This window comes from Pseudovirgaria hyperparasitica (genome assembly GCF_010093815.1).
Source record: "Pseudovirgaria hyperparasitica strain CBS 121739 unplaced genomic scaffold EJ05scaffold_18, whole genome shotgun sequence".
NCBI lineage: Eukaryota > Fungi > Ascomycota > Dothideomycetes > Acrospermales > Acrospermaceae > Pseudovirgaria > Pseudovirgaria hyperparasitica.
The window spans coordinates 230,474-255,834 of record NW_022985566.1 but is presented as its reverse complement, the minus strand read 5'-3'; the positions used below and the strand labels follow the sequence as shown (position 1 = coordinate 255,834).

Here is a 25,361-nt window from a genome sequence, read left to right as displayed (position 1 = left end):
TGGCTGCAGAGCACATCCACATCAATACGTAGAAACTGTTATTTATGGGTTTTACATAGAAAATTCTGGCCCTGCCACTGCTACGGCACCATTAATCTACTCATGAATAGATATACTGATACTACGTGTATACTAATTTCCATCTCGCGCGCCGCTCGGGAGCCATCACCCGGCTACTTTTGCGTGGTTCCAGCCATAGGTGGCACGCAGATCGTCCAGGTCTGCCATTAAAAACCTAACAAACTCGATAAGAAGGTATCTCGAAGAGAAATATATTATCATGCAATTTAGCGACGACCATGCGAGCGAGCGACGCTTCCTTGGAGGTTCTCCACATCTGCCTCGAGAGCCTTGATGACGGCATGGCTCTGCTCCAAGTCCTTGTTGAGACGATCGCGCTCTGCAATGAGCTTTTGCTCCCATTGTCTGAATCGTTGTTCCTCGACCTTGACCTGCTCAGTGAATCGTTTGCGAAGCGCCTCTTCCTCCTCTTTGAACTTGGGGTTATCGAGCTTTCTGGGACGAGCTTCACCGAACTTTCTGGTTTCCATTTGCATAGCACGGTACGCCTCGTAGTGGTTCTCTTCGGTTGTATGAATAAGGTCGAGCATATGGGTGCGGATCAGGATCGCGCGGAGCTTCTTGAAGTCGCAGTGATCCTCATTCTCAACTTCGGCCACGCCCCAAGCGTATTGGCGGCCCTTCACAGTGCGATTGTCGTTGGTCTGGACATCCTTCTCAGAGCCAATGACCGAGAAAGGCATAGCAGCAATCAAGCTCCTGGCGTGTTGGAGACCCGCTTCATCATCCTCCTCCAACGGCGGCTGGTAGATCTTGATGCCCTGGGCTTCGATGACGGCCTTTATCTACAGCGTTGGTTAGCTCACGGTCCGCATATTATCTTTTTTTCAGGCACTCACTCTGGTCTTGAATTTGGCCAGATCAGCTGGGCTGAGAGTGTCGGCTTTTGCAATAACGGGAATCAAATTGACACGAGTGCAGAGCCGCTTCATGACCTCAATATCGAGTGGTTTAAGGGTATGACCTGTTGGGCGGATGAAATACAGGCAAGTGTGAACGCGCAGGTCAATCTTCTCAGTACGACGAGGTTGCTGCTCTTGGAGCATATAGGATTCATGCTGGTCGTCCAAGAACTCGATAATTGGCTGCCATGAATCGCGGTTGTTGACATAGTCGCCGAATCCAGGCGTGTCGATCACAGTGAGTCGTACTGTAGTCAAAGCGATCAGCGATTGATAACCCTAACCCGAGCGATCAAAATACCTTTGAAAAACTTTTCCTCTAGCTCAGCCTTCGTGATTTCAATCTCAACAGTCTTATCAATCTGCTTGTTGTGGCGGCGCTTGTGGTCGGCGTAATTCTTTATGGTGGTCGAGAAGAGAGTGTTGATAAACGTAGTCTTTCCAAGTCCAGATTCTCCAGCAACCTGCGCGGTGTAAGAAGATTTTTGATGCCGAAGTGAGATGATGACTTACCATGATAGTGAAAGCTGCTCCCCGCTTGGCAACGATCTTGTGGCTATAGAATAGTTAGAGGTCGAAGTCCCGAATCTGTTGCAAAAAGTATAACGGACCGTTGGTTCGGGAGCTACAGACTTGAGTCAGCATGAGTGAACAGACGACTTTAAGATGCTACTTACATTGGCAATGCCAATTGGCGATGCTGACTCGGCCATACTGATGATGTGCTGCGATGTGGGCTTTTCGGGGCAGACGTCCAAGGTGCAGAAGGAGTATTATCTAGTGAGAATACTTCAGTAAAGCCAGATAGTGGACGTTCTTAGTTCCGATATACCTTCCGATCGATAAATTACTCAATTCAGAGTTGAGAAGTGGGACTGAGTACTGACGATGCGGAGTCGCAAAATGTTTGGAGAGAAGGATAGCTGTTCCCCTTAAACACAAAAAGCCGGACCCCCTTTGGCAAGACCCTTGTCGGACGCGAGAGGTTAGTGGAAGTTCAAGGGCCCGTGCGCACAGAATGCCAAGCCAAAAACTTCGACCATTCTCTAGTATAGAACAGATTAAATCGAACCCAGCGCAAGGTTTGCGCCAACTTCCCAATGATGTCGCAACTATAGAGGACGGCTTCGGAGTGAGGTGCAGAATGAAAACAGACTTCCAGGTATGTGTATTTAAACCACATGTAGCGGTCACGACTAATGCGACTTGAAGTTTTCCAACCTGCTTGGCACGGTCTACACCAGAGGGAACCTTCTATTCAGCCCCGATGGCACTTCCTTACTCTCGCCCGTGGGCAATCGTGTGACTGTCTTTGACTTGGTCAAGTATGTTCTAAACATTCCTTGCGGGTGTGCATTCAAACTGCATTGCTGACATGTATTAGCTCGAAATCCCATACTCTACCGTTTGCGCATCGCAAAAATATCTCTCGTCTTGCGCTTCACCCTAGTGGGAATTTACTTCTCACTGTCGATACCGATGGGAAAGTCATTTTGACTCACGTCCTGCGCCGAATCGTCCTCTACCACTTCTCGTTCCGATCGGCCGCAACCGCTTTGTCCTTTTCACCCTGCGGACGATACTTTGCGGTTGCAATAGGCCGGCGTATAGAGTTATGGCATACACCTACAACCCCTGACGCTGGTGATGATGGTGCTCTGGAATTTGCTCCTTTCATTCGCCATCATGTTCATACGCAACACTTTGACGACGTTCGGAGTATCGAGTGGTCATCAGATTCAAGATTTTTTCTCAGTGCCTCTAAAGACTTGACCGCCAGAGTGTGGAGTGTCGATGCGATAGAAGGCTTTGTACCTACAACACTGGCAGGCCATAAGCAAGGTGTCATTGGAGCATGGTTTTCCGAAACGCAGGAAACAATATACACCATTAGCAAGGACGGTGCTCTATTCAGGTGGGAATGGACCGAACGACCTTCGCGAAAGAATGAACTCGAGACGACAGAGAACTGGAACATTGTGGAACGACATTACTTCCAGCAAAACCATGTCGATGTAAAATGCGCGACTTACCACGCGAAGTCAAATCTCCTGGTAGTAGGCTTCTCGAATGGGCTTTTCACGATCCATGAGCTCCCCGACTTCACACAAATACAAAACATGAGCTTGTCACAGAGCGGTATCGACAAAGTAACTATCAATAAGAGTGGCGAATGGCTTGCGTTTGGCGCATCACGTCTAGGACAACTACTAGTTTGGGAATGGCAGTCGGAGTCTTACATCCTAAAACAACAAGGGCATCATGACTCTATGAATTGCATTGTGTACTCTCCGGATGGACAAAGAGTAGTCACAGCTGCGGACGACGGGAAGATCAAAGTGTGGGACGTAAAATCAGGCTTCTGTATCGTCACTTTCACAGAACACACTAGTGGAGTGACGGCCTGCGAATTCGCCAAAAGGGGAAATGTTTTGTTCACAGCTAGTCTAGACGGCTCAATACGAGCATGGGATCTCATAAGATACAGGAATTTCCGGACCTTTACAGCGCCGACACGGCTCTCGTTTTCATCATTGGCCATAGATCCAAGTGGGGAGGTGGTTTGCGCAGGATCGATTGATTCCTTCGACATTCATATCTGGTCTGTACAAACGGGACAGCTTCTGGATCAATTAGCCGGCCACGAGGGACCCGTATCATCACTATCTTTTGCAGCCGACGGCGGCAGCTTGGTCAGTGGGAGCTGGGATCGAACCGTTCGGATTTGGAATGTCTTTGGCCGAACCCAGACCAGTGAGCCATGTCAGCTACAATCAGACGTTCTCTGTGTCGCGTTTAGACCGGACTCTAAGCAGGTGGCCGTATCCTCACTAGATGGGCAAGTGAGTTTCTGGGCCGTTTCCGACGCCGTCCAAGTAGGTGGTGTGGATGCGCGACGGGATGTGTCAGGAGGCCGCAGGATATCGGATCGCAGGACTGCGGCATCCGCCGCTGGAACAAAAAGCTTCCATACCATTACCTATAGTGCTGATGGCTCATGTGTCTTGGCTGGTGGAAACAGCAAGTACATGTGTTTATACGATGTACAATCAGGAGCTCTTGTAAAGAAGTTCACAGTGTCCATAAACCTGTCCATTGATGGCACGCAGGAGTTCTTGAATAGTAGGAACCTCACGGAAGCAGGTCCTAGAGGCTTAATAACCGACAGTGGCGATATCTCTGATGAAGAGGGTCACATGGACAGAACATTACCTGGAGCTACTCGTGGCGAGGCTTCCTCTCGCCGCCAGAGGCCTGAGGTGAAGGTTACGTCCGTGGCGTTCTCTCCCACCGGACGGTCCTTCTGTGCGGCTTCCACAGAAGGCCTCCTCATATACTCACTCGACACCACCGCGCAATTCCTTCCCTTTGATCTAGATGTCTCGATTACTCCGGACAGCACACGTAAAACCCTGCAAGACCGCGATTATCTAAAAGCTCTCATCATGGCTTTCAAGCTTGATGAGCGCACCCTCATCAGATATGTCTATGAGAGAATACCAAGGTCTGACATCGCACTTGTTGTCAAGGAGACTCCCGGAGAGTACATTGCTCCACTCCTCCGCTTCATCGCCCAACAGGCTGATGAGAGCTCTCATCTCGAGTTCAACCTACTATGGATCGAAGCTATCGTCAGCAGTCACGGCAGACATCTGAAAGATCTCTCGGGACAGTTCACAGCGGAACTTAGAAGTGTGCAGAAAGCTGTCGTAAGAATTCAAAACGAGCTGAAACGGCTTGCGGAGGAGAACTCGTATGCTATTGATTACATACTAGCGCAACCAACAAAGAAAGATGCTTTAGTGCGTCGAGAGCTAGATTTGGGTAGTGATGATGATGCTATGGATAGTGTTGAGTTTGACGGCGATAGTAACACTTCTGGCGACTGGGAAGGCTTCGATACTTAGCCCGATTTTAAATCAATAAGACAATGTATCAATATGTGCTCGTACCCATTCGTTCGTATACCCCAATAATTGATCTCGGTGGTCCATGTCAACTACTTGTTCATTAGACTACATACGAGCACATCCAATCATCTTAACAATACAGTACACTCATGAGGCATTTCAGCCTTGTTTTGAGCAGAGCCATGACATTGATCTCCGGCTGCTTCGTGGTCGACCAGTCACTTGGCAAGGAAGATACCCTGTTCTCCCCCTTTCTACAAGACCCATTCCCGCGCAACATTCCATTCAGCCCTCTATCCTTCCCTCATATAGTCTTTTCCAACCTTTCGGGACCTCAATCCATCACCAGCTTCATCATGTGTGTAAGACACGTAACGACCTGCTCTTCAGCCGCTCACCTTGTCAGACTACACTGACTGACATTCTGTTGACTTTCAAGCATGACCAACAATCTCGCAGACGATCTGTACACATGGTAAGCTACTATATATATGACAAACTACTATATATATCTATGGCAAGCTATATGTACTCCCATCCAAGTCCTACGCAGAAGGGCCGGATACATGACGAACCAAGCTCCTAGCGAATACCCAAAATCCCACAACTACACATTCTCCATTGTTCGACCATCCACCACCGTCATACCAGTATCTGAACAATCCTAATATTACACACACCGCACCAACCAACCCACACAACGTTTAAACCCGAGAATCGAACACCAGAAGACTGCTCATTCCAGTCAAAAATCCAATCCAGAGTATCATCTTCCGGACAAGCAAGTCAGACACTTACTCCCAGGGCTCAACGGAGAATATTTAGAGTCTGTGTTCCCCGTGGGATTATGGTTTCTGCCTCTGGTTGATTGGGAGCGTGGTAGGGAAGTGTTTTGCTTTGAGTTGAATTGTTGGACATATGTGAGGGTCTGGTGGGAGGTTGGGATTAGTGGTCTGCGTGGTGATTAGACTCCCTTGGGATCTTTGGGGATCTTCTGGATTGGTCTGAGTGTTGGATATTGCGCAGGGTTACTGTGGGTGCTAGGTAGATACTCCGCAAGAGCGTCGTAGGTGCATGATACTAAAGCTTTGCACGTTGACTTTTGGTTGTATGTTATTCACTTTATACACTGAAATGTAACACGATCTAGCTTCATCAACCAGATTTATTTCAGTAGTATCTTTTACTATTATTATATCACGCGTTGCGGATGCATAGTAAATGCCATTCCCTCCTTCCATCCTCTCTTTCTCCTTATCTTTATGCATAGGTAAGAAGAACTAATCCCAAATCTACAGATAAGCATCCATCTCCTTCCCCTTGATATAAGTCTCACTACACTAACCCACCTAACAGATCAAAAAGACCGAAGTTTTATCCCTGCCAATTCCTCAGAACACCTAGCCACAATGCCAGCTCTAAAAGAATATTGAATGTGAACCAAGCTCCCATACTCTCTTGGTTCCATTACTACAATAAGAAATGCCTTGCTAGCAAACCAAACATCAGTAGTAATACCCAGTCCGAGATTTGCGTCATTATAATATGTCACGTGAGTGGCGCCGGAGCTACCACCCAGCCCCGCCAAGAAATTCTTTTGCCTCGGTGAGCATCCCCAGGGCAGGAGGTTGTCATCCCAATCATCCCCGGTCCACCCTGGGCAAGCCATGATTATAGCAGAGCAGGGGGGCCACGTAAGTGGATTTATTACTCCATCAACTTTTCTGTACAACATACTTTCTCATAATTACTAGAGACCTTTCACGTGTCCCCGCTACGATAAGCAGATCCATGGACGAACTGCTGATCAGGCTGTGGCACGGCTCACTCTGGTCACTCTGGCTCCAGCTGTCGACGTTGATAAGATCAAATCAATCGATCGTTGTTTCGAATTCGTGCTACAGCCTCGGTACGTAGTGCGACGAAGGCTATCAACTGACTCGACAATCACCACTTTTCTGTTACATTCCTGGCTTCCAGCTTGAAGTGTCATGACTATCGGCAATGAAACGCTATCGCTTTATGAGCCACCATGCAAAACGCCGAATTGGCAATATGGTACCGCGCCGATGTTCGAAAATATCACTGCCCTTGCTTGAGTGGAATCGCTCGACTCAAGAAATCAACAAACGTTGGAACGCTCACGAATCATGTATAAAGCCTAGCTGCGATGGAAACCTTATGAGACTGCAAGAACCGATTCATTCACCGCTCCTCCTCGCTAGCACGGCTTCCTACCATATATCACCGGCCTGGGAGACTTTTGTCAGTCGACGTCATGCAAGAAACTCACGAGTCAAAGCACTCACAGGCTGAAATATGCATGGATAGAACGGTTACGAAGATCTGCGCGCACCTGTAACCTTCAGTTAGTAAGTCTGTGATGAGTAGCATGGGATCCAAATCACCTGAGCACAAAGTACATCCACTTCGGGCTTTGTCCAACCCAGGACTCTCGTAAAGATGGCTAATGTGAACCCATCCATGCCTTCGTTCAAATTTACCAAGGACCATTTGCCTAGCTCCTTGAGCTTCGGATCTCTTGGCCAGCAGTTTGTTGGCCAGACATAGCGTTGCTCTTGGATGTCCACGAATCCGATTTCTTGCATCCACCGGCGGTAGTTGGGCGACTGATCAACGGGCCGTCCCATCTTGCGAGCACCCTCCACCATCTTACTGGCCCACAGCTCAAGCTTTGTGCCCGCAAGGGTGTTGTCGTCTGACTTACAAGGCATGTCATAGTCTTGGATCTCTAGCCATCCTCCGGGTTCCAGATTGCTGCTTCCCATTAGCTGCACGTTGAGAGATAAGAGAGGGTGTACAACTCAAATGCCGACTGTATCACCTTCTCCCAGCTCTCGAAGGTACCTGCCATGAGTCGCAAGTGGATATAATCAAACTTGTGACGGAAGAGCCATTCGTCTTCTGCATCGTCAATGATGAACTCCAAATTAGGTGGAACGCTGTCTTCGTCAGCGTCGTGCAGAAGCGTCGAGTAGGCCTTACGTGCAATTGCGGCTGCGTCGGTGAGAGATCTGTCCCTTTGACACTGCAGTCAGGGTACATATCGGCTGGGATAGCTTGTTAGTGCCTTGCCATCTCAGAGTCACAAACCAGGCAAGACTTGCCAAAATCCATGGCCCAGATGCCGGTCCCAGTGCCTACATCCAGGGCGTTTCGGATGTCTGGGGAGAGTGGGGCTTGGTGCAGCTTATCGCTAAAGGTGATGTTGAACATATGATGTTGCAAGTCTGACGTTCCTTGAGAAATAGTCCCTTACAGAAATTGCGAATCTCGTACCTAGTCGATCTGATTCACGCTATAAGAACCCAGTGAGTATGAGTGGACGGGTGGCGTTCAGACTGGTCTTACTTCATCATTTGGGATCCAATATTTGCCGTCTCGATAAGCTGAAAGGCATTAGATTTCACATCCACCACGAGCTGACAGTCACGCGAAATGGAATTCCATGGACGAAATGGGACAGGTGTGGAGAAAGCAAGCCCGAGACACTGACCATGGTAGGTTCTGCCGTGTTCTTTACGGTAATTGTAGATGCTCTCGGCAACCGAGGTGGTGGCACTCTCACTGGAAGAAGCTGAGCGTTGTCCAGAAGCATCAAGATTCCTCCGGAACTGACGTGTCATCACCAAAGGCCGAATCTGTCTCGGTATCATCCTAATGGAACGGTTAACTATGCTGCAGGATCAGCCTGGCGTAGGTGATGCAGGAAAGAGGGAGGGAGAGGACGCGCTCGGGACGTCTTTATGGCGTGCAGGCAGTGGCAGACTTGTATACGTACGTCAACTTCAACGACTGGCTGAGGTGCAGCCATGGTGGCTCGATTGTGGTGGCAGGAAGAGTGATGAAAATGGGAAAGAACGCCACACGCAGATTACTTTGATGGCGCAGAGCCTCAAAGAGCATGAAGAGGTCGGATGGGCTTCTGTGGACAAGGGAGCATATAAAAATGTGTTATCTGCTACAAGAGTTGACGCGTGGAGTCCAGGATGCACAGGTGGTGGGACATGGCGGACAGGAAAGCCGACGATAATGAGGATTGGTCACTCGTGCAAGGTTGCGCGATGGTGAAGGCGAACGAAGGGGAGGACTGGAGGACTGCGAGCTGGTACGTACGGTACGCGCGCATAACGCCTCTGTCGCAAAATCATCTGCAAGCGATGCAGCAGGAGGACATTCTCAAGGGATGGTACAGCAGAAGTTTTCACGTGGCCAGAGCATGGCAGTGGGGATGGATGTGATGCGGCGGCATTATTTATGGAGAACAGCTCCCGGTCACGGTTATGAAGATGGTCACGGTCATGGACACGGTCATGATTCTGGTCATAGTTACCGTCCCTTCTTCCCTTATGAGCCGTGGAGAAGAAAAGGCGCCAGGGTGGACAGGACAGGGTATCTAATTATCACCTGGTGGGGACTGGGATGATGTTCTGGGCAGTCCTGGTAATTACTTTTGTCGGCCTGTCTGCCTGACCGCCCAGTGCCATCATCCCTGGCTGTACCTATTAATTACTACCCAGGTATTTACTACCTTTCTGGAGCCCCCGGGTGAGCGTGTGCTGGACACCTATAATAGCCTAATAGCCACCTAGGAGTACGTACCTGATACCTAATTACTGATAATACCCTACAGTCAACGCTCTCTGTACATCACCACGCCACCACCATCCACTATTCACCATCCACCAAATGATGCCTGCCGACCGTAGCTGCGACCTCTCTCTCTCCGTCTCCCTTCACCTCCACCCAAAGAAGCGTGTCATGTTCTGTGGTCTAATTACATCTGTAGAATAGGGGGAGTGAATGTGGTCAACTCCTTGCCAAGACACACCTGATGTTTACAATGACGATACCCAATTGGTCCGAGTCGCGACTCCATTGACGGCCGGCTCATATCATACCATGGAATCCTTCCAAATGGGTACAGGGAGTATCCCATGCGATAATAGTATTCATGACATAAGACGTCTGTCCAGTGTTGCAGCCTTCACTCCATGAGGCACGCACCTCGATTCTGCACAGGACTCGTCTTTCGGCACGGATCGTAGGTCGTGGTGCCAATTTTCACCACCAGAATTGGCGGCACACACGGCAATTGACCATCCCGGTCCACTGCCAATTCCTTCGTTCGCTGCTTCCAAGGTTGCTCACACAGCGATTTCTGTCTCTTCCTCTTGTTTCTGCTTCTGCTTCCCTTGCTTGCTTGTAATTAGTTGGCGTCCAGCATATCCATCTCGCGGGCTGTTCACGCCCGTTCAAGCTGGAGGTTTCGCAGATAATATTCAAATTCGTCTGCACAATGCCCATCTCGTCCGCACACTGCCATCGTTCACAGGCCACTGCTTTTCATCTTCACCCGATCATACAAAAGCTGTCTTACCCCACCCTCGAACAGCCTCGTCGTACTGCTCTTCGAAGAATATCCAGACTGCTGGGTCCGCCACGTTAAACAAACCCCCAACACTAATTACGGCCTCGAAACGATCACTTGCACATACTAAACCCTAGCTGTTCGTTGCCCACCCACCTCCACGGACACCATAATGGCTCTGCTGCCACCGTCGTTTGTCGCAGCCCTCGTCTCCGGCCTTTTGGTACTGTGGTACGTCTACTCAACACTGAATGCCTACCTTGCCCTCCGTCACTTCAAAGGCCCATGGTCGTCTGGTTTCTCGCGTCTATGGCTGTTGAGAGCCAACCTAGGTGGTCGCATGAACCATGAGTTTCGAGCCGTCAACGACAAATATGGTACGTCGCTCTCCCTTCTCTCGCCAGATTGCTCCATCTGGACGCCAATTTCGATGCGTGAGGCGAATGCTCTTGGGCTATGATACTGACTCGTGCCACAGGCAAGACTGCTCGCGTGGGACCTCAGACACTCCTGACCACCGATGTTGCCCTCATCAAGCGAATGAACGGCACCAGAAGCGATTATCGTCGTTCAGTGTGGTACAATGCACTGCGCCTGCATCCAACTCGAGATAACATCACCTCCCATCGTGACGAGCAGGTCCATTCTCGATTGCGCGCCCAGATGACACAAGGGGTGAGCCCTTCTGCAGCATCCCTGCTTCCGTCATGCTCCACTTTCTGCACGTACAAGGACTGACACCATCCACACAGTACTCTGGCAAGGACGTTCCCGACCTCGAGAAAGATATTGATAGATGCATTGAAGACTTCTTCGCGCTCATCAACCGCACTTATGTCTCCTCTGAGGCCGAATACGTTCCTTTCGACCTTGCGCGTCTGGCAACCTTCTTCTCACTGGATGTCATCTCCACTGTCGCGTTCGGCAAGTCCTTTGGCTTCCTTGACTTGAATGACGATCCGTTCGGCTATCTTCCACAGCTGCAGACTCTACTTCCGGCTATCATATTCTTTGGTGTTTACCCTGAGATCCAGAAGATTATGCGTCTATCATGGATGCAGGCACTGCTACCGAAAGCCACGGATGTTAATGGAGTTGGCAGAGTCATGGGGTAAGTTCTGCCGCATCTTTACCTTTTAGGCGCATTTTCCTTGCCAATAAGCGTTGCCAAGGGTGGGTCGTACGAAAAGAGAGGCAATGTGCAGCAAATGCCACCACTGTTGTATCCTGAGGGCGGGTGACACGAGATTCCTTGCTCTTTCAGCGTGACATCGTACCGAAGCTGACGTGCATGATTCTAGATTCGCCAAAGATGTCGTTGCAGAACGCTTTGGCGAGGAGAAAGTGGTTAGAAGGGACATGCTCGGATCTTTCCTGAAGAATGGTCTCACTCAAGATCAGCTCGAGTCTGAGACCCTCACCCAAGTGTAAGTGGGCTGACTTTTGCGCCCCCTATACAATAGCGCTTATAATTAACACGGGCTTGTATAGTGCGGCTGGATCAGACTCGACAGCCACGGTGATTCGCATGGCAATCTTCCTTATCGCCTCCAACCCCTCCGTCTACAACAAAGTATTGGAAGAGCTGGACGTTGCTGAGGCTGCTGGTAAACTTACTCGACCTGTCATCCGTGATTCCGAATCTAGACTACTTCCCTACTTCCAGGCTTGCGTAAGAGAAACCCTTCGATGTTATCCTCCAGTCACTGGACAGCTCGCTAAGCAGTCTCCGGCCAATGGCGACCACTTTAATGGGATGTACATTCCTCCAAATACTCAGATTGCTTGGAACTCTTGGGGCTTGATGCGCACCAAGGAGATCTTCGGGGACGATGTCGATGTGTTTCGACCAGAGCGCTGGCTTGCTTCAGGCGGCCACACGCCAGAGGAGCTCGCTCATATGGAAGAGACGGTATGGATGGCGTTTGGCTGGGGTCGCTTCGGCTGTCTTGGTCGTCCAGTTGCGCAGATGGAGATCAACAAGACCATTCCAGAGGTAAGAACAGTGCTTGTCACGCGACGAGTTTTCCCTGCTAACGTGCATCTACAGTTGCTCATGGAGTACAACTTTCAGATTGCCGATCCGTCCAATCCATTCTCGGTCAAGTGTGTTGGCTTCTTCATCCACACCGACATGTTCTTTCGAGTCTCGAAACGCATTCGACGTGAGTCTAGGACCGCGACCTGAACGGCTTCGTCATGCTCCTTCGGTGCTGCGAAGTGGAACCTTGCTTTTCAGCACAACCTCGCATTTTGCTCTCTCAGAACCGCATTTTCTGCACGTCGATCACCATTCCGAAAGCCACAGTACTGCCCGGGTATATAGTCAGCCAATTCCCCCCATGATTTACCACTGCAAGGTGTTCCTGAGGTACACCCCGATCGAAGTCGCCAGAACGAATTTACGAGTTCCATTATCCTTGAAACATGGCGTGGTAGATCTTCTTTCCAGTTTGTGTATTATTACTTGCAACAACGTCTATCCGTCCGTCCGTCCGTCTGTCTTTAATGTGTTCTACACAATCCGCAAAACAGCGATCGCGCGGTAACAAGGATGAATGGCGACCACGATGACATTGCCTGCCATAACGGACTAGTCCTTATCTTGCGATGATACCTCGATAGAACAAATTAGCTAGCTATATCAGGTCCTGCACACAGACACTCACAACAAAACATCTCAAATTTCTCTCCATGACAGACAGATTCTATCATGGCATAGCACATTGTCATCATCGTCTTCATCCCCCACGTCGAAAACACCATAAATAATATCAAAAAATGTACCTCGATTCAAGTAGTTCCTCTCCTCTGCCTCAAATCATTATCCCCTCGCCCATGTACGTCGTACTCGAATCCATATTACACATACCCATAAGGAAAGGACACGCCTCCAGAAGAAAGAACAAAGGGCGTATCAGTCGTTGGAGTGTTTCCATGGTTCATGTTCGCTCTACTGTACGGCGTTCAACGAACCTCCCCGCTGCTGCATATGGGTGGACTGGTGGACTGGTGAATTAGGGTCGATGACGTGTATGTGGAGCTCTGCGGCACAGGGCATGCCGCATAAGGCAGAAAGGCAGAAGGTAGTAGATAGGTGGGAAAAGGCAGAAAGTATTCGGCAGAAGGTAAGAAAGTAGAAGGTCAGAAAGCAGAACGCAGAAGAAGGCATAAGTCACAAGGCCAGTCAGTTACCGACAGAACGGCACAAGGCACAAACAAGGCTGAAGAAAGCACCAAGACAAGATGCACAACGCCCCCAACGGCTACAGCACCGACAAAAAGCCATACGGCACAATACATAGGGCTAAAGAAGGCTGAAGAACGCACAAGGCATCAGGAAGTAGGCAAAGCGGAGGGCACGGGACGAGCCCAGGTAAGATAATTAATTAGGCATAAGGGCACAGGCCGTAGAAGGTGAAGCCACGCACTATTCCTAATGGGGATATATATTCACGATACAGGCATCCCTTTTTTTTTGGTCTTTGTTATGAAGAATGTTATGAGAATGTTCTGGGAGGTGTAGAGGGTGGAGGGGCAGGGGGGGGGTAGTATCATGGATGCATGACTGTCCACAACCATCGCTCTCCACTTTCTTTTTTATCACAGAAATTGTTTCTCAGAAATAAGAACAACAACAACAATAATAATAACAAGTACTACGCAGTGCGCGTTGTTTAACCCCCTGTTCCCTCTCTCTAAAAAGCCTTTTTCTTTTTCTTTTTCTTTTCTTCTTTTTTCCTTAATTTCCTTTTCATGTAGTTCGGCCCACTCCACACTCCACCTAGTTACCCATCTCTGGACGGCTGGGGGATTGGGAGAGAGGGATGATGTATGGGGAGGCAGTGCAGAATAGGGCAGGATGATGCGGAGTTTAGGGCAGGTGGGATGACCACCAGGCAGCACAGGTGATTAGTTGGGAAGTAGGCGGGGAGTGGGGGATGCGGCGTGTTGAGAAAGCGGTGGACGACAAACAATGATAGGCAGGTAGGTAGTGAGGCGGAGCAAAACTAGGTCCTGCTCGGTGCAATTTTCCGTGATATCGGGAGTACTTTTAGCAAGCACTTGGGGGAGGGGGACGGGCCGGAGCGGTGAAGAGAAACAAGAGGGCGGCCAAATTTTGTTATTAGGAGGGGCGCAAAGATTGTGTGGTGGGTTAGTCGAAGCGATTTCTTGCATGTGAAATAGCGCATTGCAGAGAGGGGAAGCACCATGTTTTGAGGATGTTATTATATTCACTGAGTCTAAGCTACCCAACAAACCCATCCAATAAAGTCAACGGTAGATGTGCCTAGTTATCCCCAATGCCACCGAATGCTACCCAGAAAGCTGATGCTCGATCGCCGCTGCTCACCAAAGATCCGAGATTCAAAGAAATGCCACCAAGCATTGATACATCAGAGAAAAGAGGACAAGAGGGATGGCTGAAGGCAGAAGTAAATGTGTTGAGGTATGGCGTGAAGTGGTTGATAATATGAAGGTAAGATGAGATGATGCAGTGATCTTCCCCAACACAGTCGAGCGTAGCAAGATATGTGTCATATGTGTGCCATCGATATGTGCAGGCATATATTCTCCTTCTCGTAGCTTTCCACTCCTTCAAAACAATAGACAACAAGAAAAATTTGTGCAGGTAAAGATCGAATATGGTCGGTTGTAGATGGTGATCGTTGTTGCTAATGCATTCGTCAAAGATCATAAGTCTCTATATCCATGCAGGAGAAGAGAATCCAGACCCGGAAGAGAGACCTGAACCGGGTGGAAAGTGAAATGAGTTTTCAAAAGATCAGTCGCTTGCTGCGTTTCAATTCGAACAGATCGTTGTCATCGTAAAGTCGTAAATGGACGTGACGTGTCGTGGATCATGTGTTCCAAAACAATCATGACAGTCGTATCCTCAAACAAATAGCACAATGGCCTGCCATCTACCTGGTAGTGCTTTCGGGCTGCTCTGATACATTGATCAGATGATGATGCCGATAGATGACAGACTGAATATAGCTTGGCGTAGATACGCCGGGGAATCAAATATAAATCAAAACAATGTGTGGAATATCATGGTCGCCTATCACATTTCGTTGACGATCGTATTATGCGTCGTGTCCTAATCGTTCGTTTCCGCATGAGAAGGTGACATTGATATGGTGGGCTCGTTCAGTTTGCACGAATAACCAGCTTCGAGAGAAACTTGTTTGACAGAGAGTCAAAATCCTCGCGGTCGAATTTGCTGTCAGCGCGCGATCTCAAATACGAGTCTGAGAAGTGTTAACATAATCTGAAAGGTATGCCTGGCGACTATACTTACCATATTTGTGTACATGCGCGCGTACTTCAGTCATAGCATCGCACACAGCGGGGTTTGACGCCAGTAGGTGATGGTGCTTGCGCGTATCCCACTCTGAGAAACTCGGAAGCTTCTGGGAAATGGCAGAGAAAAGCCCAACGATGACGCCTACTGGTGTGCTTTCCATATCGTTGCAAAATTTCTCAACAGCCTTCTGATCTGGGATACGATAATGACAGTCGAACTGCATGAGCTCCCAGACGCAAAGAAGAATAGCAGCAAGCATGAAAATGGTCGGCCAATTCTTAAGCTTGTCACCACTGTACACAGACGAGTATAGACTAGACAACTCCTCAAGGACGTCCTTCTGAAGCTCTCGCCACATATCGGCCAGCGCGCATTTGACCTGGAAATTGATCATGACTGGCGCGACCGTCTTGCCGAAGAACTTGCTAGCATTGTCATCAACCTTCCCAACATACTGATCGTCATCGCCCAAGCCCTCAACCATCGTCACGTGTAGAGTGAGATTGTATGCAAGCACAAGTTTCAGAGCTTTACGGATGACTGGAAGTTTCTCGCGAAGGTAAAAGCGATATGCAGTCTTCAGAATCTCCGAGATGAAGTAGGTTCCGTCAAAGTATTCATCGACAAATCTCTCGAATCCTCCGTCAATGTGGCGATCCAGATACTCGGACAACATAGCGTGTGAGATGCCTTCCATGCCAGCTGAAAGTTTGGCAGTCTGACATTCGAAAGTCTTCGGGAATTCATTGATCTGCTCCACCCAATCCACGCCGAAGCATTTGTCATCACGAACGTACACCTCACGAGCGTTGATGGGAAGGTAAAAGCCGTACCCGTGGGTGACATAGATCTGCCGTTCAATTTGGGAGAACCCTTTAATGTTGCCAACAGAGAACCCTAGGCTGACATGACGCTCATAATCCGCTTTCCAGTCCTTCATGAAGTACGCGATATCTTTAATGTCGATACGGGTGCAAGGCACTTGCCAGAGACGGGCATGGGAAGGCTGGCAGCCACCACAAGGGTCACCCTTGTCACATGTTTTCTTAAGGAACTTGCATCGAAGGCAAGCACGTAATTTGCGGATCTCATGTGCTTGTTGACGTTGATCGGGTCGCAAAGGGCCGCGCCTTCTTCCAACCTTTTTCTCGCTGGCATTGGCATCTTTCTTCGTAGAATGCACTGGCTTCTTTTGAATTGTCTTCTGGACCTTATCTCTCGCACCTGTTGGACTTTTCCGTCTTCGTGCCGACGGAGGGGAGCTGACACCGGACGACGTGGGTGAGGTCGACTTTAGTCCGTTATGGCCTTGGGTGCAGGCTTTGGGCTGCGTCACAATTGGTATGGGGCTTGCCGAAGCATTCGTGGGAGAATTGTGGTGAGAATGGGTGTGTGGGTGGTAATGCTGAAGGTCCCCAGATTTCCTATCATGATTCGAGGATGTACTGGAAAGACCATGAGTACCATGTTGAGTGAATTCAATATGGTGCTCTGATTGTGGAGAGCCCATAGGAAACATGACCTCTTCATATCCGCTACCGAAAGAGATGGCAGAGGGTGGAACGTCGGAATGATTAGATTCGTCGGAGCCGGAGCCAGTCCGGATGTGTAGACTCATGGCTGGGTTGTGTATTATCTGGTTTGAGTTGTCCGTGTTGTACGAACCAAATGACCGTCGGTGGGACTGTGGGATATCCACAAAGCTCCAGCCATTTCCATTCTCGTCGCTCGATATGGACCTGATTTCCAACAAGTTCTCTGATGGTGAAGAACCTCCAACACTCGAGCAGGGAACAGCATATTCGTTCGTGCCTAGCTCAGTAGTTCCAGCGTACATGAGTTCATTCTGAAAATCATTCATCTGGAATGCAAAGCTAGTCATCTGTTGCATATCCATCGCAGAAGAAATGGCCATGAAGTTGGAGGAGCCCTCCATCGAAAGCGTCGTATTCATAGTCGCCTGTGACACTGGCATGAAGTCTATGGGTGAGTTGTGAAGAGAAGTGCCGAAGGCGTTAAAGGCTGACGGATCGATAGTTGTATCTTGAAGATAGCCATTCTGCTGACCGGTATGAGGTAACTGGTAGCTGCTCCAGTCGGTCAGTAAGCCAGCTGTCGACGGAGTAATCCCCCCGTGTGAATAGCTAATACGATGTGACTGAAGAGGTGCTGTGCTGGTCGTAGGCTGCGAGGATGTTGCAGAGGACGTGTTCGCTCGCTGAATCTGGTTGTTCTGGTTGTTTGATGACTGTTGGGACATGTTTTGTTCGACAGGAAGCGGCCAGGACTGTGTCGCCAGCGGATGGTAGAGTCGATTGCTCGGGTCGTATGAGGGATCGAAGGCCAGGAAGGCTTCGTCCATGTTGAGGCTGTCCATGTTCATAAGAATGAACGGTCAACAGTCGCCTGGGACTGGTACTGCTGAGAGCGAAAGGTGAGGAATCAGGTAAGGTCTCGGTAGGGAGAGGCTCAGCTGGTGGTGAGTAGGATCGCGAGGTGGTCGAAGCGGACCGTAATCACACCGCCTGGAGGGAGGGGCGGGAGTTTTGGAGATTTACGGCCCTGCTTAAAGGCGCGCGGAAGGACAGAAGAGGCGGTGCTGGCCACAAGCTCCTCTCGCTTGTCTGTATTGCAGATATTTTCCGGATCCTTCAGCGCAGTTGACTGACGGCAGGTAGATGGATCTGGAGAGAGAGAGGATGGAGCAAGCAGAGACAAACGGGGTGTCAGAGAGCACGAGAAGAGGGCATCCTGGAGGGAGAGCCGGCAGGGCTCCTGAGTGGTGGAGCTGGTGAATCGCTCGTGAATCGGCGACGGTTGTGGTGAGAGGAAGAGAAGTTTGGACAGTCTAGTAGAGCAGAGCGAGTGTCTCGGGTCTCGTATGGAGGGAGGGGCAAAGAAGCGGTCTGCTAGACTGCTGCAAGACGATGCATCGTTAAGCCCACCCTAAACCCCAACCACCACCTATGCTCCCAGCCACGTCCAACAACTCCAATCACGATGCACGCCCATCATGTCATGCAGGACTCGTGGACCTCTTCGACCACTTGAAGGAAAGGCGGTGCGACAATGTACCCTCTGAATCCATGCAACCTCTGGCGCTGCCAGCAGACTCCCCCAAGGAATCAAGGAATGCTGATCCACACTGGATGCCATCGCGCCGCATGGTTGCATCGATCAGGCGGGACGAGCCCGCAGTCAAAACGAATGCGAAGTCTTTTCATACTGTGGTATTATGATAACAAACGACTTACACATTGCTCATAAGTAAAGCAGCCCCGCACATGTCCGATAACATCCCTGACGATATCGATAGCTTCATGGAACTATATGTATGCCGCCATTAGCAACCTGCGAGATGTAGGCGATTATCGATACCAGCCTATCATCGTCCAACGGAGAATTTGGGTGCTGGGGCTTTCGGCCATATAAGAGTTTATACCGTTTACAGCCAACTTGTTCCAGACAACCCTTCCCATTGTAGGGATGGCACATGCCCAAAAGCGTATGGATGCCGGCCAGAATGCCGAGTGTTGATGGCTCGATGGCCAATCGACCTCACCACTCTTCGCCCTGACCACCTCTAAGTTAAGTAACCATCCATGTTTTCCCTCAATGCTTGCTTCTCCCCTGCCTGCTGCTTCCGTCTTGCTACAGAACAGACCCAATTCCCGCTGGTACGATTGCAGGCTTCAGGACAATCTTGAGCGAATACCAAACAAACATTCGACTTCATCACGGTGCCAGCACTTAAATTAGACTAATGTACGTTCCAGATCACAAGATCTGGCGGCTATGATCAGTCTACATGTTTCCCAATATGAAGACATGAGACTTTGGGAACCAGGTTGAGCCTGTCGAAGTCTAATTTGATAATCTTATGCACAGTAGTGCAGACTTACCCCAGACCTTGAGACGCTGCTCCACTGGTCAAACTACTATGCACCGAGACCTGGGGTTGTTTTACTGCGACTGGACCTATTAAAACGCAGCTCCTCCACATGCGCAGTTTTGATGTAATATGGGATCAAGGCCAAGATCTCCCACTCAATTTCAGTGCTGAAGCCTACCCCGGACATTTAGTATGCCGACATACTCTCGTAGCTTCAAGTTTCAACGACAAAAGATCTCGACGGCTGATACATAGTGTCACTCTTTAGGACAGCATTCTACACTCTTGTGGCCTAAATGACTTGCTAAGATGGTTTTCTACATGCATCACCTTTATGATCGCATTGCTACAGCCAGCTCGTGTCCAAAGGTCATCGCGGTGTCTAGTATTGCAAAGCGAGCATTATAATCTACGACGTACCAAGTGCTTCTATAGGTTTACTCGCAGAGGCTGATTCTCTGTTTGACAGATAAACACAGCGTCTTGTTATGATTCTTTCCAGTTTATAAAAAATCACGTGATATATATACCCAAAGGTATAATCAGTCCAGCGGAAAATGTTCTCAAGGAAAGTTTATAAGTGGAATGGAACTATTTTCATCATATGGAGGAGGTTCGCTGCGGATGGACAAAATCATTTACAAACCAGTATCCAACTTAGCATGAGCATTAGTCATTCATACAATGTATAGTAGCAAGAGATGTAGGAATTTAGAACGACCTCGTCACCATCAACATCGTGTGATATTGTGCTTGCTCACTAATTATAGTGTTTTCACTTCCATCTATATAGTTCCCATCGTGTGAGCGCCTTGCTGTTCTCGACTTGCTGAGTTAATCTCAATCAGAAGTGGCGGGTGGTGTGTGATAGTGATATAGTTGTCACGCGGCAACACATACCTATACCTATCATCAAAGGTGGCTCAGCCGATTGCGGAGTCTCCTCGACTCTGGAACAAACAAGTTTAACGGCGTCCCTGCTGTAGGGGTTAAACCCACATGCGAGCGCTATTGAAGGGCCCCAAAGTGTTTCTGACTCTATGGAGAAGAGGAGTTGAGGCGATGGTTAATGATGAGCTCAGGGTGCTCAAGCGTGACTTGCACGATAAGGTTACGTAGTGACGGAGGCTGCGCCTGGAGCTGATAGAAGCTGCTAGAGTGGGCTCTCATAGGTGAAAGGCGCACGGACCTGATTACACATCGCTGCGCCCATTGCCGCCTTACGCATACATAAACCCAACCTCTCTCTCTCTCCACCTTCCTTCTTCCTGCCACTGTCCACCCTCAATAAAAGAACACCAAAGAAATACCCCCGAAACAACCTTGCTAACTCAACACAAGAGACACTCACTTATATCGCCGCCATCATGCAGATCTTCGTGAAGACTTGTGAGTCGGGTCACCTTGCCACTTAACCTTGAGCCATTCCCAACTAACATCTCTTGCAGTAACTGGCAAGACTATCACCCTTGAGGTTGAGTCTTCTGATACCATCGACAACGTGAAGTCGAAGATTCAGGACAAAGAAGGCATTCCTCCAGATCAGCAACGTCTCATCTTTGCCGGCAAACAACTAGAAGACGGTCGTACGTTGAGCGACTATAACATCCAGAAGGAGTCGACTCTCCACCTCGTGCTCCGCCTTCGTGGTGGTATGCAGATTTTTGTTAAGACTCGTGAGTACGTTCCGTCACCTTCAGTATCTCTATAGCTAACCCGCTCCAGTCACTGGAAAGACCATTACTCTTGAAGTTGAATCGTCCGACACTATCGATAATGTGAAGTCGAAGATTCAGGACAAAGAAGGCATTCCTCCAGACCAGCAACGTCTCATCTTCGCTGGCAAACAGCTAGAAGATGGCCGTACTCTGAGCGACTACAATATCCAAAAAGAGTCTACCCTTCACTTGGTTTTGCGTCTGCGTGGTGGAATGCAGATTTTCGTTAAGACCCTGACCGGAAAAACCATCACACTCGAAGTTGAATCCAGCGACACGATTGATAATGTCAAATCAAAGATTCAAGACAAGGAAGGTATTCCGCCAGACCAACAGCGTCTTATCTTCGCTGGCAAGCAACTAGAAGATGGCCGCACGTTGTCAGACTACAACATCCAGAAGGAGAGCACTCTGCACCTGGTTCTTCGTCTACGTGGTGGGATGCAAATCTTTGTAAAGACGCTCACTGGAAAGACTATTACTCTCGAGGTTGAATCGTCGGACACTATTGACAACGTGAAATCCAAGATTCAAGACAAGGAGGGTATCCCACCAGACCAACAACGTCTGATTTTCGCCGGAAAGCAGTTGGAAGATGGTAGGACCTTGTCCGACTACAACATTCAGAAAGAGTCGACTTTGCACCTCGTGCTCCGTCTTCGGGGTGGCCAATAGTGGGAGTTGGATTCAATATTCAGTTGGGCGTTGAGACTCCGGGTATCGGGGCAATTCTCGTATCCATACCATATTGTAGTCGTTAGCAATACATGAGTCTCTGGGCGCAAGGACCTAGAAGTTCTCAACATTATCATCGTTTAATATCGCTCTTCTAATCCGTGAGTACATTCTACTATCAAAATCTCCGTACCTGAGTAATTACAAGAGGTGTGATATGCACGTTACGTCACCGTCTGGGTCGATGTCGATATGCCGCCACCCAGACGGCCATTCCTAGGCATTGCGCGTCCATTGTCATTTGCCGGTCCTTAGTCACAGACTACGCCACAACGTCCACGTGTATATCATGCAAGAAGTGTGCGCCGGCCCTGCACACGAACTTGGATGCGAGATACACAGGTACCTGTTTTGGCCGCCTTGGCAGATACAATATGTCACTTAAAATGAAGCATGTAATAATACTCGTTTAGTCTTTTTGATCAACAAAGGAATGTGTCAATGTATGGAAGTACCAACATATGGGTCTAGGCTAGAACAAATGTACCTGCCCGGTTATACCAAGATGCCTGCGGACTACATGTATACCAGGAGAGCGATGAGAAAGATTGTGATTCCCAACTAATCTATCTTCGCGCTCTCTAATCTACGTGTCGAAATGACGTTCGATAATCGGAGATTATTACGCTTGTACTTGCTATGCTTCCGCAAACGCTTCCTCGCGACCATTACGGGAACGGAGGATTTAGTGACCAGATAATTACTGAAAGAGCCGAGGAGAACACTAAATTTATTAGATATCATTCAGGACTTTGCATATATGGATATGCGAGTACATACCCTTTAAGTGCACTACGTCCGCGTGAGCCCAGGATGACCAGCGTTGGTTCCAGATAGTCAATCTAGGTGGTGTCAATAGAGGAAAATATACGGCAAAGAGCGTAGAACTCACAACTTCCGTAAGCATATGCTTAGGACTCTTACAGTGGAAGACTTCAACCACGACCCGGACTTGTAGCTTCGTCTTCCGAAGAAGCTTTACGCACCGGTCGGAGACCTCCATTGTGGCTGTCCATCGCTCCCGTTCTGCTTTCTCCATACTCGCTAGATCTGGCGGTCGATCGACTTCAGCAGACACATATTGAGTGGTTTCGTCTGTAGGACTGTTAGGGGGCGAATTTGAAAGTGTCTTGTTTAAAGAATATGCTTCGTCCGCCGCAGTAACACCGTTGCCCAAAGCAGACTCGGCTCCTGTCCCAATCTCTTCGTCAACAGCATAAACAGCCAAAAGGGTATCACCATCCCGAAGAACTGTTCCTATTGTCCATTCCAATGCGTACGCTGCTTCTTCACTAAGATCAGTCGCGACAAGGTACACTCGCTGCCTCCGAAGTCCTTGTTCGGCCTCGGTTTGAAAACTCATGTATTCGCCGCGAACCACTTGGCGAACGCATCTGTGAGCTTCAGGAGTTGAATGTATTGGTGAGATCGTCATAGCCATTCTTTGTGCTCGCTTTATCTCCGAGATTTCAGCCTCATAATCCGAATTCATTGGTGTCGATACTCCAGAACCGCCTTGATCGAAGCTGGTGTTGGGATGAACCCCAGATTTCTTCATAGTTGTCATCTTATCACCATCTGGACCAGTCACGGTAACAGCCGGTTCTATCAATGAGCGGTATTTGTGGGTAGCTGTTAGCTCCTTCCCTATGCATAATGTTAGATGTCCTAATGATGGTGATCCTCTCGGGAGACTCACGCTCGTCTTCTGCAGCAGCTAGGAGACTCTGTGGAGTTCTAGCGCTCCCATCTTTAGCCTTCGCCTCGTCACCAGGCGCGAGCGAAGTATGCTCCTTGTGCCGTCGCCTGCCTCGTGGCTTTTCCGAACCCCAGTGCTCAGTCCCGGAACTTGCATCAGAATCATTATCATCGCTACTTTCCACAACGTCTTCATCGTCATCACCAAAATAGTCCTTTTCTAATCGTACTCCTTCAGTGCTATCTGCTTGTGACGAGCTCGCCGAAGCTTTTCGATTCGCTAAGCTTGACAAAGTTCCTCCAGAACGTAGCAGCGCCGCATCCGAAAGTTTGCGATACGCATTATCCATGTCAAGCACTTTGCCTGAATCTGATACTAATTTTCTCGAGGAATTTGATAACATAGTTCCACCAGGTGATTGAGATCGACCAGCATGAAAACGTGTCGAAGGCGACTTCGATTGACGTTTGCCGAAGAGCCCTGATGTGGAATGGTGCCGCCCAGTATCTCGCGGCGGTAGACCAGGTGTCAACCCAAGTGGCCTGTCCTTCTTCCTTCCACCTTGACTCACGTACTTCGGTAGAGCGTGCGCCTCAACGCTAGGTAGCGGATCGAATTGGTAGGCTTGCTCCGGGTTGACTGGCTGTCCAGGAGTAGATGAGTGTCCAGAACTCAGCCCTGGGCTTCTCATCCCGGCACTTGAAGCCCCAGCCACCGATACATGCCTTGGCTTCTTCACTGGGACTTCGCCTATATCCAGCATGCTCCGTGTCGGCTTGCTAACGAAAGCTTCGGATTTGTCGCTTGTGGCCCGTATGAATTTACTCGTTGGGACATCACCTGCTTCCGGCATACTTCTTGTAGACGGAGCTTCTCCTACATCTAACATACTTCTGGTAGGTTTCTTTGCCGGGGCCTCAGCTATATCGAGCATACTTCGGGGTGGTAGTCTGCGTACGGCTGATGTGGAACCGACATCTAGCATACTTCTGACGGGCGATTTGGTAGCTGCTGCTGTGGGACTCTCTGAGCGTCTTGGGGAGCTTGTACCGCGAGCTCGCTGAGGCGTCGGAGCAGGACGTCCTTCGAGTAGGGCCATTATCTCGCGCCGCTCCTCATCTAATGCTGACTCCATAGACATGTTGTTTATTTATATGTGCAGCACAACAACGCTATGTTGTTGAATATGAATATGAATATATCTGGATGAATGAATATCGTGAAGGGTCGAGAGATCAACGAGTGACGCAAGTTGTTGCGCCTGGCGTGAAAGTATAACCGATAGACCAGTTCAAAGCTTTGGAATGGCTACTTAGACGGCGCCCCAATTGACAAGACTGTGAGACACCAGATTAGCAATGACTCAGCACCGGCGTCACTTCAGGCAGTAGTCACAGTAGAATTCTTAAGCATCTGCTTTGTAACGATCGATCAAGGAGTCCTTGGGAAGTGGGTCGATGGTCCTGTCGACAAACACGGATATGCTCAGCCACTGTCTGCGAAGAGGACAGCAACGACGTTGTAGAATGCGAAAGTGGGCATTACGAGATGGTAAGCAACACTGCAAAAATAGCTCAGTGGGTGAAGAAGCGGTCCAGGAATGTTATGAACAGTGATTGAGATGAATGCGCCAGAAAGAACTACTAATAAGCGCCGCTTCACTGTTCCAGGAATTGCCAAGCTCTCTTCGACTTGGCAGGTGTTCCCCGCTGTCGTAGAT

General features: G+C 49.2%; 10 protein-coding genes across 10 annotated transcripts; 4 read left to right on the top strand and 6 right to left on the bottom strand.

Annotated features, from left to right (window-relative positions):
* Window positions 1–14: 14 nt before the first annotated feature.
* EJ05DRAFT_533392 (Septin) lies at window positions 15–1,890 on the bottom strand. Its single transcript, XM_033749122.1, has 7 exons — window positions 1,816–1,890; window positions 1,661–1,760; window positions 1,595–1,608; window positions 1,497–1,539; window positions 1,285–1,447; window positions 921–1,231; window positions 15–866 (listed from the first exon to the last, which is right to left on the bottom strand). The coding sequence occupies exons 2-7, from the start codon at window positions 1,694–1,696 to the stop codon at window positions 288–290; spliced, it is 1,146 nt and encodes a 381-aa protein (XP_033596367.1). The 5' UTR covers window positions 1,697–1,760; window positions 1,816–1,890; the 3' UTR covers window positions 15–287.
* Window positions 1,891–2,053: 163 nt separating this feature from the next.
* EJ05DRAFT_469556 (periodic tryptophan protein 2) lies at window positions 2,054–4,933 on the top strand. Its single transcript, XM_033742916.1, has 3 exons — window positions 2,054–2,145; window positions 2,196–2,308; window positions 2,368–4,933. The coding sequence occupies exons 1-3, from the start codon at window positions 2,128–2,130 to the stop codon at window positions 4,889–4,891; spliced, it is 2,655 nt and encodes an 884-aa protein (XP_033596366.1). The 5' UTR covers window positions 2,054–2,127; the 3' UTR covers window positions 4,892–4,933.
* A 1,276-nt stretch (window positions 4,934–6,209) lies between these two features.
* On the bottom strand, window positions 6,210–6,914 carry EJ05DRAFT_159735 (uncharacterized protein). The gene has a single exon (XM_033739395.1). It carries the CDS (start codon window positions 6,627–6,629, stop codon window positions 6,252–6,254), a length of 378 nt encoding a protein of 125 aa, XP_033596365.1. The 5' UTR covers window positions 6,630–6,914; the 3' UTR covers window positions 6,210–6,251.
* Window positions 6,915–8,915, bottom strand: EJ05DRAFT_159734 (S-adenosyl-L-methionine-dependent methyltransferase). Its single transcript, XM_033739394.1, has 9 exons — window positions 8,697–8,915; window positions 8,535–8,572; window positions 8,412–8,482; window positions 8,267–8,304; window positions 8,195–8,213; window positions 7,905–7,965; window positions 7,720–7,857; window positions 7,303–7,672; window positions 6,915–7,250 (listed from the first exon to the last, which is right to left on the bottom strand). The coding sequence occupies exons 1-9, from the start codon at window positions 8,727–8,729 to the stop codon at window positions 7,200–7,202; spliced, it is 819 nt and encodes a 272-aa protein (XP_033596364.1). The 5' UTR covers window positions 8,730–8,915; the 3' UTR covers window positions 6,915–7,199.
* Window positions 8,916–10,458: 1,543 nt separating this feature from the next.
* On the top strand, window positions 10,459–12,474 carry EJ05DRAFT_494660 (putative P450 monooxygenase; the record flags this gene model as incomplete). Its single annotated transcript, XM_033746208.1, has 6 exons — window positions 10,459–10,663; window positions 10,765–10,961; window positions 11,039–11,397; window positions 11,588–11,713; window positions 11,778–12,282; window positions 12,337–12,474. The coding sequence occupies 6 exons, from the start codon at window positions 10,459–10,461 to the stop codon at window positions 12,472–12,474; spliced, it is 1,530 nt and encodes a 509-aa protein (XP_033596363.1).
* Window positions 12,475–12,969: 495 nt separating this feature from the next.
* On the top strand, window positions 12,970–13,409 carry EJ05DRAFT_479930 (uncharacterized protein; the record flags this gene model as incomplete). The annotated part of the gene is made up of 1 exon (XM_033744775.1): window positions 12,970–13,409. A coding segment is annotated over exon 1 (235 nt), but the record flags the coding sequence as incomplete, so codon positions are not given.
* Window positions 13,410–14,500: 1,091 nt separating this feature from the next.
* EJ05DRAFT_158602 (uncharacterized protein) lies at window positions 14,501–15,257 on the bottom strand. The gene has a single exon (XM_033739390.1). It carries the CDS (start codon window positions 14,983–14,985, stop codon window positions 14,578–14,580), a length of 408 nt encoding a protein of 135 aa, XP_033596361.1. The 5' UTR covers window positions 14,986–15,257; the 3' UTR covers window positions 14,501–14,577.
* A 198-nt stretch (window positions 15,258–15,455) lies between these two features.
* On the bottom strand, window positions 15,456–17,671 carry EJ05DRAFT_420031 (uncharacterized protein; the record flags this gene model as incomplete). Its single annotated transcript, XM_033741459.1, has 2 exons — window positions 15,456–15,541; window positions 15,592–17,671. Coding segments are annotated over 2 exons (2,166 nt in total), but the record flags the coding sequence as incomplete, so codon positions are not given.
* A 3,185-nt stretch (window positions 17,672–20,856) lies between these two features.
* EJ05DRAFT_494658 (polyubiquitin) lies at window positions 20,857–21,882 on the top strand (the record flags this gene model as incomplete). Its single annotated transcript, XM_033746207.1, has 3 exons — window positions 20,857–20,878; window positions 20,938–21,165; window positions 21,215–21,882. The coding sequence occupies 3 exons, from the start codon at window positions 20,857–20,859 to the stop codon at window positions 21,880–21,882; spliced, it is 918 nt and encodes a 305-aa protein (XP_033596359.1).
* Window positions 21,883–22,192: 310 nt separating this feature from the next.
* Window positions 22,193–25,065, bottom strand: EJ05DRAFT_159028 (uncharacterized protein). The gene is made up of 5 exons (XM_033739392.1): window positions 25,037–25,065; window positions 23,642–24,949; window positions 22,835–23,589; window positions 22,723–22,784; window positions 22,193–22,666 (listed from the first exon to the last, which is right to left on the bottom strand). The coding sequence occupies exons 2-5, from the start codon at window positions 24,780–24,782 to the stop codon at window positions 22,504–22,506; spliced, it is 2,121 nt and encodes a 706-aa protein (XP_033596358.1). The 5' UTR covers window positions 24,783–24,949; window positions 25,037–25,065; the 3' UTR covers window positions 22,193–22,503.
* Between the last annotated feature and the right edge of the window lie 296 nt (window positions 25,066–25,361).

What these genes read in the sequence shown, in the direction of transcription:
- EJ05DRAFT_533392 (XM_033749122.1), bottom strand. Translation starts at nt 1,696, where the DNA reads ATGGCCGAGTCAGCATCGCCAATTGGCATTGCCAAT. An exon ending in AGAGGAAAAGTTTTTCAAAG is followed by an intron (nt 1,232 to 1,284) that starts GTATTTTGATCG and finishes CTTTGACTACAG; the next exon opens with TACGACTCACTGTGATCGAC. An exon ending in TGGCCAAATTCAAGACCAGA is followed by an intron (nt 867 to 920) that starts GTGAGTGCCTGA and finishes CCAACGCTGTAG; the next exon opens with ATAAAGGCCGTCATCGAAGC.
- EJ05DRAFT_469556 (XM_033742916.1), top strand. An exon ending in ACTGTCTTTGACTTGGTCAA is followed by an intron (nt 2,309 to 2,367) that starts GTATGTTCTAAA and finishes GACATGTATTAG; the next exon opens with CTCGAAATCCCATACTCTAC.
- EJ05DRAFT_159735 (XM_033739395.1), bottom strand. Translation starts at nt 6,629, where the DNA reads ATGTTGTACAGAAAAGTTGATGGAGTAATAAATCCACTTACGTGGCCC.
- EJ05DRAFT_159734 (XM_033739394.1), bottom strand. Translation starts at nt 8,729, where the DNA reads ATGGCTGCACCTCAGCCAGTCGTTGAAGTTGAC. An exon ending in ACACGGCAGAACCTACCATG is followed by an intron (nt 8,305 to 8,411) that starts GTCAGTGTCTCG and finishes AATGCCTTTCAG; the next exon opens with CTTATCGAGACGGCAAATAT. An exon ending in TGGATGTACTTTGTGCTCAG is followed by an intron (nt 7,251 to 7,302) that starts GTGATTTGGATC and finishes TGAAGGTTACAG; the next exon opens with GTGCGCGCAGATCTTCGTAA.
- EJ05DRAFT_158602 (XM_033739390.1), bottom strand. Translation starts at nt 14,985, where the DNA reads ATGATCTTTGACGAATGCATTAGCAACAACGATCACCATCTACAACCG.
- EJ05DRAFT_159028 (XM_033739392.1), bottom strand. Translation starts at nt 24,782, where the DNA reads ATGTCTATGGAGTCAGCATTAGATGAGGAGCGGCGCGAGATAATGGCC. An exon ending in AGCTGCTGCAGAAGACGAGC is followed by an intron (nt 23,590 to 23,641) that starts GTGAGTCTCCCG and finishes CATTATGCATAG; the next exon opens with GGAAGGAGCTAACAGCTACC. An exon ending in GGACGTAGTGCACTTAAAGG is followed by an intron (nt 22,667 to 22,722) that starts GTATGTACTCGC and finishes TAATAAATTTAG; the next exon opens with TGTTCTCCTCGGCTCTTTCA.